Source organism: Neolamprologus brichardi, chromosome 20 (genome assembly GCF_056152115.1).
Source record: "Neolamprologus brichardi isolate AB-2024 chromosome 20, ASM5615211v1, whole genome shotgun sequence".
In the NCBI taxonomy this organism is placed as follows: domain Eukaryota; kingdom Metazoa; phylum Chordata; class Actinopteri; order Cichliformes; family Cichlidae; genus Neolamprologus; species Neolamprologus brichardi.
The window spans coordinates 35,015,001-35,032,500 of NC_142123.1; the positions used below are offsets into that span (position 1 = coordinate 35,015,001).

Genomic DNA, 17,500 nt, shown 5'->3' on the forward strand with positions numbered 1-17,500 from the left:
AGTTCCACGCTTCTCTGACTGATGAGAGACCTGGCGAGCTGCTGCGCTCAGCGATAAACCGCAGTTTAAACCAGGAGAGTCACGAGTGCAGCTGCACGGCGCCTGCGGCATCTCAGAGCTGCAGCCCCGAGGACCATCATACAAACCCCAGCATCAGCTGAACACAAACCCACGGCACCGCGTCCGTGAGCCGGTACCTGCCCGCCACACCACCCTGACCGAAACACACTACTTCCTGCTGGGAGCGACATGTGCACTCAACTAGGTAACATCATCATCTCTTCATCCAGTTTGGCACAAATGTCAGGAGAGCTGTGGAGCAGAGACACCAACCACACGTCCTCCCTTTCACACTCAGTCTTCACTTTATTCTCTTCAGGTCTGCAGCAGGACGTTTGCAGCAGGACGTTTGCAGCAGGACGTTTGCAGCAGGACGTTTGCAGCAGGACGTTTGCAGCAGGACGTTTGCAGCAGGACGTTTGCAGCAGGACGTGTGCAGCAGGACGTTTGCAGCAGGACGTTTGCAGCAGGACGTTTGCAGCAGGACGTTTGCAGCAGGACGTTTGCAGCAGACGTTTGCAGCAGGACGTTTGCAGCAGGACGTGTGCAGCAGGACGTTTGCAGCAGGACGTTTGCAGCAGGACGTTTGCAGCAGGACGTTTGCAGCAGGACGTGTGCAGCAGGACGTTTGCAGCAGGACGTTTGCAGCAGGACGTTTGCAGCAGACGTTTGCAGCAGGACGTTTGCAGCAGACGTTTGCAGCAGGACGTTTGCAGCTTCGCGCCTCTGAGATGTACAGATCTGAACTTCCAGCTTTGGACAGTAAATGAAACAAACTGCTGCCTGTTGAAACCACGAAACAGAAATATGAGGGAAAGCTTGAGCTCTGTCACTGATTTATAGCCCCAGAGATTTCCTGACCTCAGGGTTAACAACTGGAAATGGAGCCACCTGGATGTCTTTATCGACTGTCAATTAACGCGCAGCTTAAATATCTCCAGGATGTCGGCGTGACGGCGGAAAGCGTCCCAGCAGCTGCGAGTGTCACATCTCCCCCTCAAATCACAAATGAATCATGTTTAAAAGCAGCTCCGCACTAAGCTGTGTCCACACTCCCTCAATGAGTCTGTACGAGTGTGTGTTTGTGTGCGTGTTTGTGTGTGCGTGTGTGTGTGTGTGTGTGTGTGTGTGTGTGTGTGTGTGTGTGTGTGTGTGTGTGTGTGTGTGTGTGTGAGAGAGAGTGAGATAATGCATGGGTAATAATTTGCACTGCACACAGGAAAGAAATGGAAAACAAACAGCAGGACTGCACGTCTGTGCATGCAGACAGAGGAAACAGACGCGTATTCATGTTTCTGTAATGATGACAGCTAAACACCGGCTTAAGTCTTAACACACACGGACATAGGTGTGTGTGTGTGTGTGTTTTCGTTCTGTAGATTATTATCCTAAAATCTTTGCCTCTCAGTCTCAGCTGTTTCTCTCACATCACAGTCACAAAAACCTCCTCACTCTCCCAGCGGACCGTCTTCGTGTCCATGCTAGACCTGCAGTTCCTCTGCCGTCCAGCAGAGGCAGCAGTGAGTCAGTCCCACAGACATGTTAAACATGTTCACACAAACTGTTCGGTCTCTGTGCTATGGCGTTATTTTTGTGCCACTATTCTGAGCGCACGTAAAAGATAAATGTGCAGGTGTTGCATTTTGAGGAGAAATTTGAGTGAAGAAAATTCATTCCTGTGTGCAAAAACTGTGTTTCAGTGTTTGCTATTATCCACACACACACACACACACACAGCAGCCCCTCTCGCTCAGTTTTTGTATTTGCGCTCGCTCGGGTTGTGTTGCTCGCACTCTCAACATTTCTGCCCGTGCACGAGCAACTCTTTCTCTACACCGTTATATTTGTGCCACAAAACCAGCCAATCACAGACTTGGATGCAAAAAAGCCTGATTGGCTGTTCTGGTCTCCAATCAGCTCTAAATAGTTTTGTGAGCTTTAACCTGAGATTCTGGCGTTTCTGGCAAAATACATTTATATTTAAAAGCCCTGCTGTGGATCACTTCCATCTGCACAACACCTGGGAACATGTTTCCATAACTCACCTGTTTAAAATGGATTAAAGTTGTCATGTCTGGGGGCGTGGCCTCTTTGAAAAAGTTTTGTGGTTTGAACAACTCCAGAGTGGTTACGCTGCTAGCTGTAGCCCACCTGTATCTGACATCCAGGCGAGCTTTGCTCAGACGTACGTGGTGACGGAGTTTACTGAGCAGCTGCAGCTTCTGTGAGGCCATGCTGAGCTCCTCTGGATGCCAGCTGTGCCCTCATTTGCCAGCACATGCTCAAACACAGCTAGCATTTATTTCCATCGCAGGTATGCAAATATATACGCGTGGCACACAGCCAACCCTCAGACAGGAGTACCTGACGCCTTTCAGATCACAGCTCCGGGGAAAGAGGTGAGTGTGTGTGTGTGTGTGTGTGTGTGTGTGACTCCAAGAGACAAACACAGTGAACGAGTGTGTGTGTGTGAGTTAAATCTTACTTGTAGGGGTTGCTGGGGTCTTTGGCGTTGCAGGCCTCAGCATGCCCGTTGCACACACAGCGTCCTCCGATACTGATGTCTTTGATGCTGTAGTAATACTAGAACACAGATCACAGCAGGAGCTGAGTCAGAAACACTGCTGGCAGCTTCAGGGTTCTTTGCTGCCTACAATCACTCCAAAGAACAACAACACTCATGCTGGGACAACTCACACACTGACTCTTCATCACAATTTGACACCAAGTTCTCTGCATCGCTTTCCTAAATGTCCAGATGTTGACAACGTCTCTTGTTGTGAAGGCGTATCACATCCATCCATCCAACCAACCATCCATGCATCCATCCATCCATCCATCCAACCATCCAACCATCCATCCAACCATCCAACCATCCATCCATGCATCCATCCATCCATCCATCCATCCAACCATCCATGCATCCATCCATGCATCCAACCATCCATCTAACCATCCATCCAACCATCCATCCAACCATCCATCCATCCAACCATCCATCCATGCATCCATCCATCCATCCATCTAACCATCCATCCATCCATCCATTCATCCAACCATCCATCCATGCATCCAACCATCCATCCATCCATCCAACCATCCATCCATGCATCCATGCATCCAACCATCCATCCATCCATCCATGCATCCAACCATCCATCCATGCATCCATCCATCCATCCATCTAACCATCCATCCAACCATCCATGCATCCATCCATGCATCCAACCATCCAACCATCCATGCATCCAACCATCCATCCATCCATCCATGCATCCAACCATCCATCCATGCATCCATCCATCCATCCATCTAACCATCCATCCAACCATCCATGCATCCATCCATCCATGCATCCAACCATCCATCCATCCATCTAACCATCCATCCAACCATCCATGCATCCAACCATCCATCCATCTAACCATCCATCCAACCATCCATGCATCCAACCATCCATCCATCCAACCATCCATCCATCCAACCATCCATCCATCCATGCATCCATCCATCCATCCATCCATCCATCCATCCAACCATCCATCCATCCATCCATCCATCCAACCATCCATCCATCCATGCATCCATCCATCCATGCATCCATCCATCCATCCATCCAACCATCCATCCATCCATCCAACCATCCATGCATCCAGCCAACCATCCAGCCATCCAGCCATCCATGCATCCATCCATCCAAGCATCCATGCATCCATCCATGCATCCAACCATCCATGCATCCATCCATGCATCCAACCATCCATCCAACCATCCATGCATCCATCCATCCATGCCTCCATCCAACCATCCATCCATCCAACCATCCATGTATCCATCCATGCATCCAACCATCCAACCATCCATCCATGCATCCATCCATCCATCTTACAGCTTTGATTCATTTAACAGACTTGAGGAGCATGATCTCATCTTTACTGTTTGTCGTGATCAGTCCAGAAAACGCAACATGTAGCAGTAAACACCCAACAGCAGCAAATCAGCAAGCTATGACGTCACTGCGTGCTGACTGATGATTGGTTTGCTGCGGTGCCTTACCCTGCGGGTGACGGTGGGGTCGCGGAGCGCCTTGCCCATCAGGTGACCCAGCAGCGTGTTGGTTCTCAGAAAGCGGAGCCTGATGTTTGTGGCCTTGGTGAACTCCCTCAGTACTGGCGAGTACGAAAAGTTCATCGCCCCGGGACGGCCGTTCACCAAAGACACGACGATCTGAGGACAAAGACACGAAACCTGCAAACACCTGGCAGCTGATCGTTCCTCGGGTCAGCTGACCAATTCCTTGATCTGATGTTAGCTAACAGCTCAGAATTTCAACCTTTAGTCATCGTCTGCTTTTTTCTCACTTTCTGAGCATTATTTATCCATTTGGACCACTCGCTCGTTCCTTTGGCTGATAGATTTCTACGTCCTCCTCACTCATCTTTCTCCCAGCCATCTTTAAACTGATCTCGTTACAGAGTCGTTGTAATCTGATTACGTGATTGTCTCACCTCTCCATTCTCCAGCGGCACGATGCGTGAATACTCGGTGGTGCAGACGATGTCATCATCGTGGCTGATCCTCTCAATGGTGCTCTGTCCAAAACGCTCGATGCAGTCTCTCTTGGAGGCTACACACACACACACACACACACACACACACACACAAGAAAACAGAAAAGTGTGAGACGTCTGAACCCCTCTCGTGGCGTCCTCAGGATCCACTTCAGTTGATGATTAGAGCATCTCTAAGCAGCTGCACCACAGCTGGAGTCATGTTAGTGAACACCGTTCAGCTGTTTCCACACGTTGTCAACAGAAACTACAGGTGCTCGTCCTCAAAAAGCTCAGAAAAGCACAGCATCACACTGTGGCTGGGCCCATAGCAGGATGCAGTGATGTCAGCAGATGTGGGAGGAGCTAAGGCAAGAAATTCACCAGTGATTGGTGGACACAGCCCTAAATTCTACATGGAAATACCCCAAAATACTGCGAGTAATCCTATTTAATGTCCACCTCTCAGAGCTTCTGAACTGTAGGCTGATCTTAGCACCAGCACCAGTACCAGTTACTGCACCAGTACCAGTTACTGCACCAGTACCAGTTACTGCACCAGTACCAGCACCGACGCTGGTAGAAGAGAGAAAACAGCTGCGGAGATTATTCTGCAGCATTCTTTCAAATTAAAAGTCAAGCTAACCACATTTATGACATGAACACCTGCATTAAGCCGTCACCTCTTCATTTATCTGCCACCACCTCAAACACCTGGTGTGAGTCTGACTGAGCCACACATCTGCTAGTTAAACATCACGCTGCGACCTGCTGGCAACAGTCCTGGAATTCCCCTCCAGCTCACCTGAACTGACGGCTGCAACAGCCAATCAGCTGGCAGGCCTGTGATGTAATGCCCCTCCCCCCGGCCCCCTGTTTAACTGAGGTTAGAAGAAGAGTTAGGGTGACCCACAGGAGGTCAGGACGGTGGAATCTGACAGACTTCGGTCCTCGGCTGTCGGGGTCGTACAGGTGAACATGCATATGCAAGCGTGTGCTGTTACTCACAGGCGAAGTACTGCCACGGCTGGTAGGTCTGCCCGAAGTCCACGGATCTCTCCAGAACCCAGAGGTCAGGCCGCGGAGAGTTGGCGAATTTGATCAGCACGTATGCCACGTGGAAGAGCTGCAGAGATACCGAAGAAGAAGAAACGCTGATGAAAAGCACTTTGACCTGGTTTGGACCGTCGATGGAGAAACAGCAGGACTCACTTTAAAGCAGGAAAAACAAGAAAAAACAAACGACAAGACTAAAAGGAGGGAAAAGACGGCGCCGTTCACTGCTTCCTGGACTCTGCGTCAGCGTCAGCGCTGTGTGATGTGATGTCTCGACCCGACACCAAGCGAAGACAGCTTATTCAGGGGCAGCAGTTCATCATTTATGAACCATCATCAAAACCACTAAATCACTGTGATGTTTAGTTTTCACAACAATGACACAACAACAGAAAAAACACTTTTCAGCTTTTATTTTCAGAAACAGTTTTTCTGGCTGCAGGTCTGTCATCAGCTAACGAGCTACTGCAGCGAGGGTGGATCAGTAACCAGGTGACGACATCACCATCCTGTCTTTGATGTGAGCTGCATCCACAGGCTGTGACAGCATCACAGCAACATCCAATCACTATCCTTCGCTCTGAGCCTCAGCTGGAGCGCAGGCTTCGCTGCACAGGACTCACTGCTGCCTCTGCTGGACGCCAGAGGAACTGCAGGTTTTAGAGTTTGCGTTTGAGGTCGACGTTTGGAGAGGATGAAACAGAAAATCTCACTGTGGGCGAGGATGCAGGACGTACACAGGACCAAAATAAAGTCACAATACAACAAAAAGATAAATATCAAGTATAAATATAAGTGCACATGTATGAATCTGTAGAAAATATAGAAATAGAAAATATTAAATATAAATGCATTTTGAAGAAGAAAGAAGGGCTGGATGGAGATGAACGTTTGAGAGCTGCTCAGGGAGGCGCTGGCTCGCTCTGAGCTAAACAGCTGACCTCTGTGAGGAGGCGCACGTGTCATCAGCGTGTCACAGAGCTGAGCTCCTAGCGTGCTCCTGCCGACACCTTTCCTCGTCACCCATCACCCCCCCGTTCATTCCCAAAGCTGATTGGACGGTGTTGACAAACCGTTGTGCGTCTGACCTTGAGATCACTCCCCAGCTGCAGCAGAACAAACTAAAGCGACAAAGAAACGCGATAACACGAGCCCTGACGTCCCGTGTGAGGCCTCGCTCACAGCTCACTGCTGATTGGTTCAAAGCTTCACACGTTCCTGGCTCACGCCTGAATGATGCCAAAGCCTTCATCGGCCCCCCCGTACCTAAAAATAAGCACCCATTGAGCAGAGAAACGCTCAGAGTCTCATTACTGTGGAAAAACTCAAACATTTGATTTGTTACATTTTAAAGCTTCAGATCAAAGAGGTGAACTTTAACGTCCACAGTTTGAGTCCGTTTGTCATCTCGGCCCTGAGGAAACGCACACAGCTGCCTCACAGGTCGAGTTTACCTCAGGTGAGGAGAGGCGTGGCTCCGAGTGTTCCTGATTCACGACATTAGGAAATAAACATAATGATGAACACTACGGTAAATTATGAGGATCAGTCATTCTGAGCACTTGCAGCCTGACAGTTGCAGATGATCTCTGCTCTTCGTCTCTCCCAGTCTTTGATCAGCCGGAGCTCGGGCCCGTCATCTCCACTTCCTCCTTTTAAAGGCGAGCGCTGTCAGAAGACGCAGGAACGCAGAGAGGCTGACGATGACGGGAGTGCGGGGACAGAAGGGCCGTCCATCCATCTGCATCTGTCCCACAGTTTGTCCTCTTTTTAAACAAAGCTGCTGGTTCTCAGCAGCAGAACATATTTCTGTTCTTGGAGCAGCTTTGCATGATTCTTCTTCTGGTGCAGTCGAGCACATGACCCTCCACCGTCAGAGCAGGAGACAAACGACAGGAAGAACGAAGAAACTGTTGTTGTAAAACACATTTCTGACCTTTGACCTGCTAAATTTAAGAGCTCCGCATAAACACGCCCCTCCCCCTTTATTTTCTCTTTCTCTGAGTTCTGATAGAAGAAACAAGAGAACGAGTGTTGTGCTCAGTAAACTCCTTTTTATTGTTTTTGGCTTTCAGGTCTGATTGAATAAAACAGGAAGTTGATTCTGGAGATTTTTTAATCATAGTGTTGGAGTCAGAGAGGAGCAGGACGGACCTCGCGGAGCAGCTTTCACCGTGACTGTGCTGACGTGGAGCAGGCTCAGAGGTGCGGTTTGGTTTCCGCCCCCGTGTCCGGCTCTCTGTGGGAGCTCGTCTGAAAGTCTCTGAACAAAAGTCTCACTGACCATCGCACGTCCTCAGCAGTTATGGATCAGTGACGGCCTCAGTGTTGAGGAAACATCAGACTAAGTCTGTGTTTGTGGGCAAACAGGAGCCGCAGGATCATCTGCAGGTCAAACTCACTTTCCCGGATTCAGCACAGAGCGAAGGACGCCGCCTCAGCACAGCTCAGAGTTCAGGCCTGCATGGATCCAACAGCACTTCTAACTAACGAGGGTCGATCATGTGTGTGTGTGTGTGTCTGTGTGTGTGTGTGTGTGTGTGTGTGCGTGTGTGTGTGCATGTGTCTGTCTCCGTGTGTGTGTGTGTGTGTGTGTCTGTGTCTGTGTGTGTGTGTCTGTGTCTGTGTGTGTGTGTCTGTGTGTGTGTGTCTGTGTGTGTGTGTGTCTGTGTGTCTGTGTGTGTGTGTGTGTCTGTGTGTCTGTGTGTGTCTGTGTGTGTGTGTGTCTGTGTGTGTGTGTCTGTGTGTGTCTGTGTCTGTGTGTGTCTGTGTGTGTGTGTCTGTGTGTGTGTGTGTGCATGTGTCTGTCTCCGTGTGTGTGTGTGTGTCTGTGTGTGTCTGTGTGTGTGTGTGTCTGTCTCCGTGTGTCTGTGTGTGTCTGTGTGTGTGTCTGTGTCTGTGTGTGTCTGTGTGTGTGTCTGTGTGTGTCTGTGTGTGTGTCTGTGTGTGTGTCTGTGTCTGTGTGTGTCTGTGTGTGTGTGTGTGTGTCTGTGTGTGTCTGTGTGTGTGTCTGTGTGTGTGTCTGTGTCTGTGTGTGTCTGTGTGTGTGTGTGTGTGTGTGTGTCTGTCTCCGTGTGTCTGTGTGTGTCTGTGTGTGTGTGTCTGTGTGTGTGTGTGTGCATGTGTCTGTCTCCGTGTGTGTGTCTGTGTGTGTGTGTGTGTCTGTGTGTGTGTGTCTCCGTGTGTCTGTGTGTGTCTGTGTGTGTGTCTGTGTCTGTGTGTGTCTGTGTGTGTGTGTGTGTGTCTGTGTGTGTGTGTGTCTGTGTGTGTCTGTGTGTGTGTGTCTGTGTGTGTCTGTGTGTGTCTGTGTGTGTGTGTGTCTGTGTGTGTCTGTGTGTGTGTGTGTGTGTGTGTGTCTGTGTGTGTGTGTGTGTCTGTGTGTGTGTGTGTGTCTGTGTGTGCATGTGTGTCTGTGTCTGTGTGTGTGTCTGTGCGTGTGTGTGTCTGTGTGTGTGTCTGTGTGTGTGTCTGTGTCTGTGTGTGTGTGTGTCTGTGTGTGTGTCTGTGTGTGTGTCTGTGTGTGTGTGTGTGTGTCTGTGTGTGTGTCTGTGTGTGTGTCTGTGTCTGTGTGTGTGTCTGTGTGTGTGTGTGTGTCTGTGTGTGTGTGTGTCTGTGTGTCTGTGTGTGTGTGTGTGTGTCTGTGTGTGTGTGTGTCTGGCCCCTCACTGGTTTAATAATTGCACACATTCCTTGGTGGCTCCACATTCCTGGTGCCACAGGTAGCTATGGCAATAAGCATGGAGACGCACAACAAAGGGACAGCGTGAGGAGGAGGAGACGTTTCAGCAAACACCAATAAGAGAGCAGTAAGAAGGTCACCTGATGCACTGACGTCACACAGGTTATAGTCACCTGCACCACAGAGATCATGTGACCTGGTCACTTTGTGGAATGCAGGAACGTTTAAAAGCTGTGAAATATGAACAAAGTGCAGATTCTGAGTACGTAACATTTACATATCTGACACGAGCAGCAGCTGCATCTGTCTGCACAGATGTGCGGTCCATCTCAGCTGGACAGCCATGTGGTTAATCTGTGTTGTAATCTGTAATCTGAGTCTGCAGGCGGACTGCAGGGCCACAGCAAAGAGCAGCTGCTAACAACAAGAACCACTGATTCACTCCTCGCACAGTTGATCAGTGCAGGAGACACGCCAGCTGCTGTGTTTCATTCCTCACAGTCCATCTGGAACAATTATTCATCAAAACTATTCAGCGCCTTCAAGGACGTTTCTAAAGCACCGTCTCCATGGGAACGGATAAACCCAGGAACAAAATCAGCAGAAACAGGTTCGCACTGATGCCTCGCAGCAGGAAGGTTTGATTCCAGCATCAGGCCGTGTGTCCTGCTCCCACTGCTCCCACAGCAGCATGAATGGTGTCTGTCTCCCTGACAGGGATAAGTGGAGGAGAACAGATGGGATCAGGTCTGAGTTATGAATTTAAAGTAAGTTAGAGCACTAACAGGAATATCTCTGTCTCTCCCCTCGGGGGGCGGGGGGGCGGGGGGTCAGGAATCTCCGTCTAATTCTCCGCTGAAATTCCAAGTCACAATTCCCAGCCTGGAAAAGTCTCCCCAGTCCTCTCAGATTTCATTGAGAACATTTTGTGACAGTTTCAGGTTTGGCTGTGTGAAGCGAGGCGCCTCTGTGGCGTGAAACACGCTGGATTCGTTGGTGCCCGGTGGAACGGTCACAGGTTTAAAGGCCACCCGGCGTTCCTGTCGGGTGGCAGCTGTGACGCTGCGCGTGTTGGTGATATGTGATAGTGCATTACTGATTGAAACGAGAGTCAGACACTGTGAGTCAGGTTCAGACAAAAACCTCTAATTTGTGCTTCTGATGTGAAAAACATGAGAACAAAAAACGTTTTTGATAAAGTGCCATCACGCAGCCCTGACACACAAACACACAAACACAACATTACACGGCTTCGGGCTCTGCTGGAGCACTCCCACATCACAGCTGGAAAAGCCAAAGCTAGCCCCGAGCTAGCCGACCTGCGAGGTCATGAAAAGAGCGCAATTCCTCCGTGAGCAGAGCGAGGATCAGTGCGCATCCATGAAAACAAACGCTGGTTCTGATTCTTCTACAAGCCGTTCCAGGCCTAAATCCTGGGCGTAGAAACGAGTCCTGAAGCTCCACCGCAGTCAAGGCCACAGCCGGCGTGTGCACGCTCAAACATGTCAGTCACGTAAAGTTCACGGCTCTGTCCTCAGCTGGTAGGCACGGCGCTGAAAGCTCCGACACAAAAACGTGTCGGGGCGAGAGACGAGGGCACCTGGAGACGCGCTGCCTTCCAGGAACGACGCCGTGGTGGAAACACTGATTTCCCCCAAGAAAAAATGCATCTACAACCATAACGGGAAAACTTATCTTCAGCACTCAGCGCCCAAATCCTCCACACCCAATGCCACTGTGGTTATGTACATCTTTATTTACAGTCTATGCTAACAATCTCACAGTTGCACTTTTTCTGGATTTGACTGCAGAAGACGTGAGGATTCATAACAGCGCTGCACGCATTCTCCACGCCGTGTTTTCTGGAAAAAGGAAACATTTTTCCAGCTTGTGACAGATTTCAAATATCTGCCTGGGAGATAAGACCCTCCCTCCCTCAGAGGAGACGTCAGCTGAGCACGAAGGGAGGACGGAGCAGAAGGAAGGGAGGCTTCCCATCCTGTGACCTCGACTTTCTCCACGTTCCTGATGCGCTCCTCTTTCATGCGCTCCATCCAGCCGTTATCAGAACAGACGGCTGGGTCACATTCCTTAATTACAGGAGGAGGAAGAAGAGGAGGAGGACGAGCGATAACAGAGACCGAGAGGTTCACGGAAATGAGCTCCAGACCACAACATGAACGTAGAGGTCAGAGGTCAACATCCAGAGTGAGAGAAGATGTCGGCTGCCAATCACGGTGCTGACAGGTCATCACAGCTGATCTCAGTCCCTCCTCTTCCTCCTCCGTTTGTGACACACTGATGAGGAATCAGTAACGAATCACGCTTCATGTTTGGAGGCTGATGCTGGTTTAAGCGCCGCAGCCGAGCGGATGGTGATTCGTTGACCTCGTGTTTTCGTTTGCAGCTGGTGATCGAGGGTCAGTCGGCTCTGGCCAATGACAAACTCCGCTTCACGTTGATGGCTGTGGTTCAGCAGTTTAAGGTTTAGCCGTTAGTTTGGGTTCGAATGAACGCTGTCGGCGTTTTTTCTGCCTGGAACAGAAACACAACGTTTGTAAATCCCTGCTGAAGCAGTGACACAGAGCAGCTTCCTGTTTCTGACCGTGCGATGTCCATCACACTGACAGTCTCCTCGGCGTGCCGAGCATTCCCAGTGTGACGGACTGGCCGTTAATGGTGTCTGGGAGTGCTGAGGCCGTCCAGCTGTTGGCCCTGACGTATGCAGTCGCTGCAGCTGCCAGCTTGTTTCTGTCAGGCCTCCGTGGACACCTCAGCACGTCTTCCTGTATCTGTGCTTTGATGGCCCGGCGTGGAACACGCCCACTGTCGGTGACGGGGGTCGCCCGTTTAACGACTGTGGAGATTTATGAAGAGGAAGGGCACTCAGAGATCACAGGAAGTCCTCCAACCTGACGCTTTCAACAGGGCCAAGTTCATCAGCAGCTAAAGCTGCGTCACTCAAACTACGACCATTACTTCAACCATCACGGAGGTGGACGCCGCGGTGACGCTCTGCTGCTCTGTAAGCGCTCAGTGAGCTGCAGCTCCGCCCGTGTGGTGGCACGCAAACACACCCCACCTCCACTCCCACCACCTCTTTATGACCGAACTCTGAGAAAACACCTCCTCCCTCTTCTTCAGCTTCCACACCCTGACCAATCACATTCCAGCTCTCCAGGAAAACAGAGAAAATGGTCCCAGTTAAATGGCAGCACAAACCAGTATAAGTCTACGTCGGGCTGCTCAGACAGCAGGCTGAGAACAGATGTGTCCAGATGTGTTTGATGTGAGAACACCTGCAGTAACCGTCAGCCTCTGTGAACAAAAACTAAGAGCTGTTGAGCCTTCCTCCTCCTCTTCCTCACGCTTTGTCCTGCAAGCCCGACCGCGAACTATGAGCTACACCCGACAGACTCCTACCCACCAAACTGCACCACAGGGCCAGGTGTGACGGCGTTTTACACCTGTGATCACTCCCACCCATTCTATTCTGCATTAGCATGTTGCTATCATTAGCCTTCAGCTGGACACACACACACACAGACACACACACTACACTCTTCCTTTAAGAAGAAGACAAACTTTCCACATGGCTTTTTTATTCTCCATGACCTCAGCGTTGGGCTTATAAAGGAGGCGTGTCTGCCGATACTCTGGATACGTCACAGGTCGTGAGCAGGAGGTCAAAATAAAATAAAAACCTGAGATTGTGCAGTGTGTAAACAAAGACCTGTACGTGCTCCCTTTGCTGAACATGACAAATACACAAAGCATGACCTCGTGCCCTCTAAAGTCCACGCCCTCTCTCTCCTTCGTTTCAGCCCCGGCTGAAAAACAAGAAACTCAAACAACGATATTTACCGTCACATTAGCCCCTCTCTCTCCTCTGAGCTGCTGTTGCCTCCCTGCCCAAGTTTCTTAGCATGTATTTGCCCTCCTTCATCCCTCCATTCATGGAAAACTCTGATAAATGAAGATGATTGATGGGCTGCTGAGTGCCCCTCCAACGCCGTCCTTCCAGACCTGCAGGATCAACTTTTGAAGGGCGGTTCAAACTCTAAGTCACACACGTGGCTTTGCCCCCTTCACATTACTGCACCTGTCAGTGTAACTGACGGACGATGGACAACAGGAAGCGGTGGAGAGGAGGTCAGTGTGGAGGAGCCGCAGAGGTGAAAAATAACGGCTGGTTAAATTCAGCAGCGAGTGGGACGTGTTAAAAATATCCTGAGCAGATTTAGAGGAGGCGAGAGAGAATAAGTGACCGAGGGTTTCACAGTAAACACCAGAGTTAAATCTGGTTCTTCTGTCTCTCTGAAGGAGCTCATTGTGCGCCAGCAGCCGGACATTAGCATCAGACTATTCTTAGCGTGGGCGTCCGAGCAGGAAGAACACAGCTCGCAGTCTGTGGCGTCCTTCAGGAGGACGAGGATGGCGCACAAAAAACCTTCTGTCGAGCCGAACTCGCTCTTCCTCCTCCTGCAGCGCGGAGCTGGACTCTGAAACCGACCTTCTGTCAGAGACACAGGAAACCCCGATGCTCGTGCTTTGAAGACCACGCCCACATCTCACCTCACAGCAGATGTATGATTGGTCACTAAATGCTCCTGAAGGCTCCAGCAGCCCAAATGCAGTCCAGAGGTGGAGCTCAGCTGAAGCTAGCAGCTACAGCCACCTGTGTCAGCATCCACCTGTGTCAGCATCCACCTGTCAGAATCCACCTGTGTCAGCATCCAATTTTCAGCATCCACCTGTGTCAGCATCCACCTGTCAGCATCCACCTGTGTCAGCATCCACCTGTCAGCATCCACCTGTGTCAGCATCCACCTGTCAGCATCCACCTGTGTCAGCATCCACCTGTGTCAGCATCCACCTGTCAGAATCCACCTGTGTCAGCATCCACCTGTGTCAGCATCCACTTGTCAGAATCCACCTGTGTCAGCATCCACTTGTCAGCATCCAATTTTCAGCATCCACCTGTGTCAGCATCCACCTGTGTCAGCATCCACCCATCCATCCATCAGGCCACACTTACCACAGTTGTGCTTGTTCAGGTGTGGTTGACCTTCCAGCTCCTACAGAGGTTTTTCAAATAACACTGAAAATGTTGACCACGCCGCTGACCACGGCGAGACAAGTCGCTCCTGTTATCACTGAACCCTGAGCACCTACACGTGTTGTGTTTAAAAACAAGGTTTAAAAAGTAGATAAAGTCCTTCATTCAAATCTAGTTTCTTTAAGTGTCGGCCTCTCACCTGTTTTTTTCCAAAGTACTAAGAATTTGAAAACATCTGTCTGATAATAATATCGTATAATCACTGTTCTGGATTTATAGAAATGTGTCTTGAGGGCGGGCCTTTCTACAGGGTTGGATGATAAAAATATTCCCTTGGTTTGTTCCTAGATTTGTCAAAGGCGTTTGACACAGTTCAGTTTAAAATACTTTTAACAAAATTAAATAAAATTGGAACTGAAAATATTAGATAACAATAAGAGAAAAACGGGTCATTGTTAATAACCAGAATTCAAAGGGAGCTTGTGTGTGGGGTTTTAGGCCCGCTCTTATTTTTTATTTACATTCATGATTTTGAAACTATGTCTGTAAAAATGTCTCTGATGTTTGCAGCTGACACTTATCTCACTCTAATTTTGATGACCTTATAAGAGAAGCAAAAGAAGAGTTATGCTAACAAACTGTCACTTTATATTCATAAAACCAACTTTTTTATCTTTCTACAAAAACAGTTATTTTATAGATGTGTTTATCGAGGGCATTAAACTCTTTCAGGAGTTCTGGTTGATGACAAACTAACTTGGGAACAAAATCCTGAATTTGTCTGCAGAAAGTCGATGAAGTATGGATATGAAGGATATTCTGAGCAGAGCTCAGCATTCTCTAAATTGTTCCTGTATGTTGATATTACCTTAATTTTTCATTTATCCACACATAATGTCTAGTACTAGTGTGTGGGCTGCTACATGTCAATCATATCTTCATAGAATTTCATTAATTCAAAATAAATTTTTGTATTTCTCAAACAGACTTTCTTCATCTGCTCCTCTTTTTAGAAAACCCTGAATCTTGTTAATGTGAATATATAAAACACATCTCTGTATGTATAAGTGTGTATATGTGATTAGTGATTTACCAACTGCTGCACTCTGACATTCTTAAATACAGAGGACCTGTTTATTGGACTACCAGCAGCTTCAGTCCATCGCTGCACTCAATACTTTTAATTTCTAACAGTATATTTATTATATTTGTAAATGATTGTATGTAACTTGTGTGTCCGTGCTGCTAACCTGTTGATGTTATAGGGGAGGTGACATTTAAACTTATTAACATTATTATTATTATTATTATTGTTGTTGTTGATTCTATTTGTGTACAAATAAAACAAAACCTCGCCCCTAATCATGCAAACAGGTGAGTTATAGAAACGTCCTCCCCCTGTACAGGTGTCATGAACAGTCTGTACATCAGGCTATGGAGACTGACTCACCACTGCCTCTGCTGGACGGCAGAGGAACTACAGAGTTTAGCTCCTGAAATTAGAAATAATTTCATATTTTTCTTTAACACAAATGATGGCTGTGATATTTTCTGCCTTCTAATTCAGCAGCTAAACTAAAGTCTCTGTCCCGCTGCCTGAATTAGAAATGTGCTGAAAGACAAAGTTTGTGAAGGGGCGTGGCTAAAAACCCTTCGAGGGGTCTGCTGTTTCACCCTGATCCGGGGGGCAGAGAAACCAGCCGATGAGTAAATTAACCACAGGAAGAGAAGTTAATCTATCACAAACAAACCCCATTAACTCATCTAATCTCCTTTTTAATGAATGTCCCGTTAATCCCATTCCCCCGCCTGTCTGAAGACTCTGACACTCACATCCAGCTGTTTGCCTCATGTTTGCTCTCCAGCTCTTTGTGAATGGCTCAAACACTCCAGCTGACACAATGGTGCCATAAAAGGCCCATTGAGGGGTTCTGTGAATGCAGAGTCGCCGGGAAGGCCGGCACCGCTGCGGCATCAAAGGGAGGTCACGAGGGCGAGCAAATACTGCGAGACAAAGAGAGGGAGCTGAATGGACGCTCAGATCGCAGAGGGCTCATTCCCCCAAAATTGGACTTTTCCGATTTCTGGAATCAAAGCTGAAGCTCGTTCGCTGAAGACGCGAAACCTAAACATCAACTGACAGTCGTGGGTTACTCGCTTACGCTCCCTGGGATCAGCTGACAGCGACGCTGCAGAGCGCCCTCTGGTGGACAAACTATGCAACATCAATGATAACGTGGATGTTTTTTTTCCCGTCTCTTCTTTACTTTTTAAATTTTCATTTATCCATAAAGATCTGCAAATAGCCGAGGTCAGCCAATATTTCACTCCCAAACTGCCCAAAAAAAGCTGCGATAAACAATTTTCATCGTTGAGTCGATTTTTGAGGTTCTCGATCAGCTGATTAAGTCCTGAGCACGACCTGATGATCAGTAATAAGAACAAACTGGAAACAGATTCAGGCCGTTGTGGTTTCAGGTGCTGTTGAGCAGGTTAGGGACTCGTTTAAACAACTATTAACATATCTTTATTTTCACGGCACATTCAACCTGCAACACACGTGTCTGTGTCGATCCTTCTTCTTCTGCATCAATAACAAAGTCCTGAGAGGAGTCACTGAAACTTGTCAAACTTTAGTCAGAGCACGGCCCGAGAAATCCCCACAAAACCAGAGATCGTGGTTTAGACGCTGTCCTCACGTTCACACCTGAGTCGGCAGGTACGCCACGAAAAACCATCTTCACATCGTCTTCACGTTCTGGGAGCGGAGACCAGAGGAAGCTGAGGGAGCAGGTACAGCGGACATGTTTCTGTGCGTTCGGGGTCAGAGGTCAAAGCAGAAGGAAGCTGAAGCCTGACGATGACCCTCGACCTGCGCCAGATTACACGCAGAGAGGGAAATGATGAAACGGGGTGAGAGGCTGGTAAGCGGTCGGCCCGAGCCTCACTTTAATTCTTCTTCAGTGTATAAAGCAGCACAGACTGATGCTTCTCCCTCGCAGGTCTGAGCTGCGAGCAGCGCTTTGATTTCTGTGCTGTCGTCGGCGCTCTGCTGGGCTGCGGTGGCGTTTCCACAGTGAGTCACGCCGCTGCACA

At 48.9% G+C, this 17,500-nt stretch overlaps 1 protein-coding gene across 2 annotated transcripts in view; it reads right to left on the reverse strand.

Annotated features, from left to right (window-relative positions):
* Positions 1-17,500, reverse strand: part of lama5 (laminin, alpha 5) — a 69,032-nt gene that overhangs the window by 40,031 nt on the left and 11,501 nt on the right. For both annotated transcript variants that reach the window (XM_087834012.1, XM_087834011.1), the window contains exons 3-6: positions 5,619-5,736; positions 4,569-4,687; positions 4,117-4,287; positions 2,546-2,643 (exon numbers count right to left, since the gene is read on the reverse strand). In XM_087834012.1, the coding sequence (XP_087690138.1) occupies positions 2,546-2,643; positions 4,117-4,287; positions 4,569-4,687; positions 5,619-5,736 (506 nt within the window). The remainder of the gene's footprint in view (positions 1-2,545; positions 2,644-4,116; positions 4,288-4,568; positions 4,688-5,618; positions 5,737-17,500) is intronic.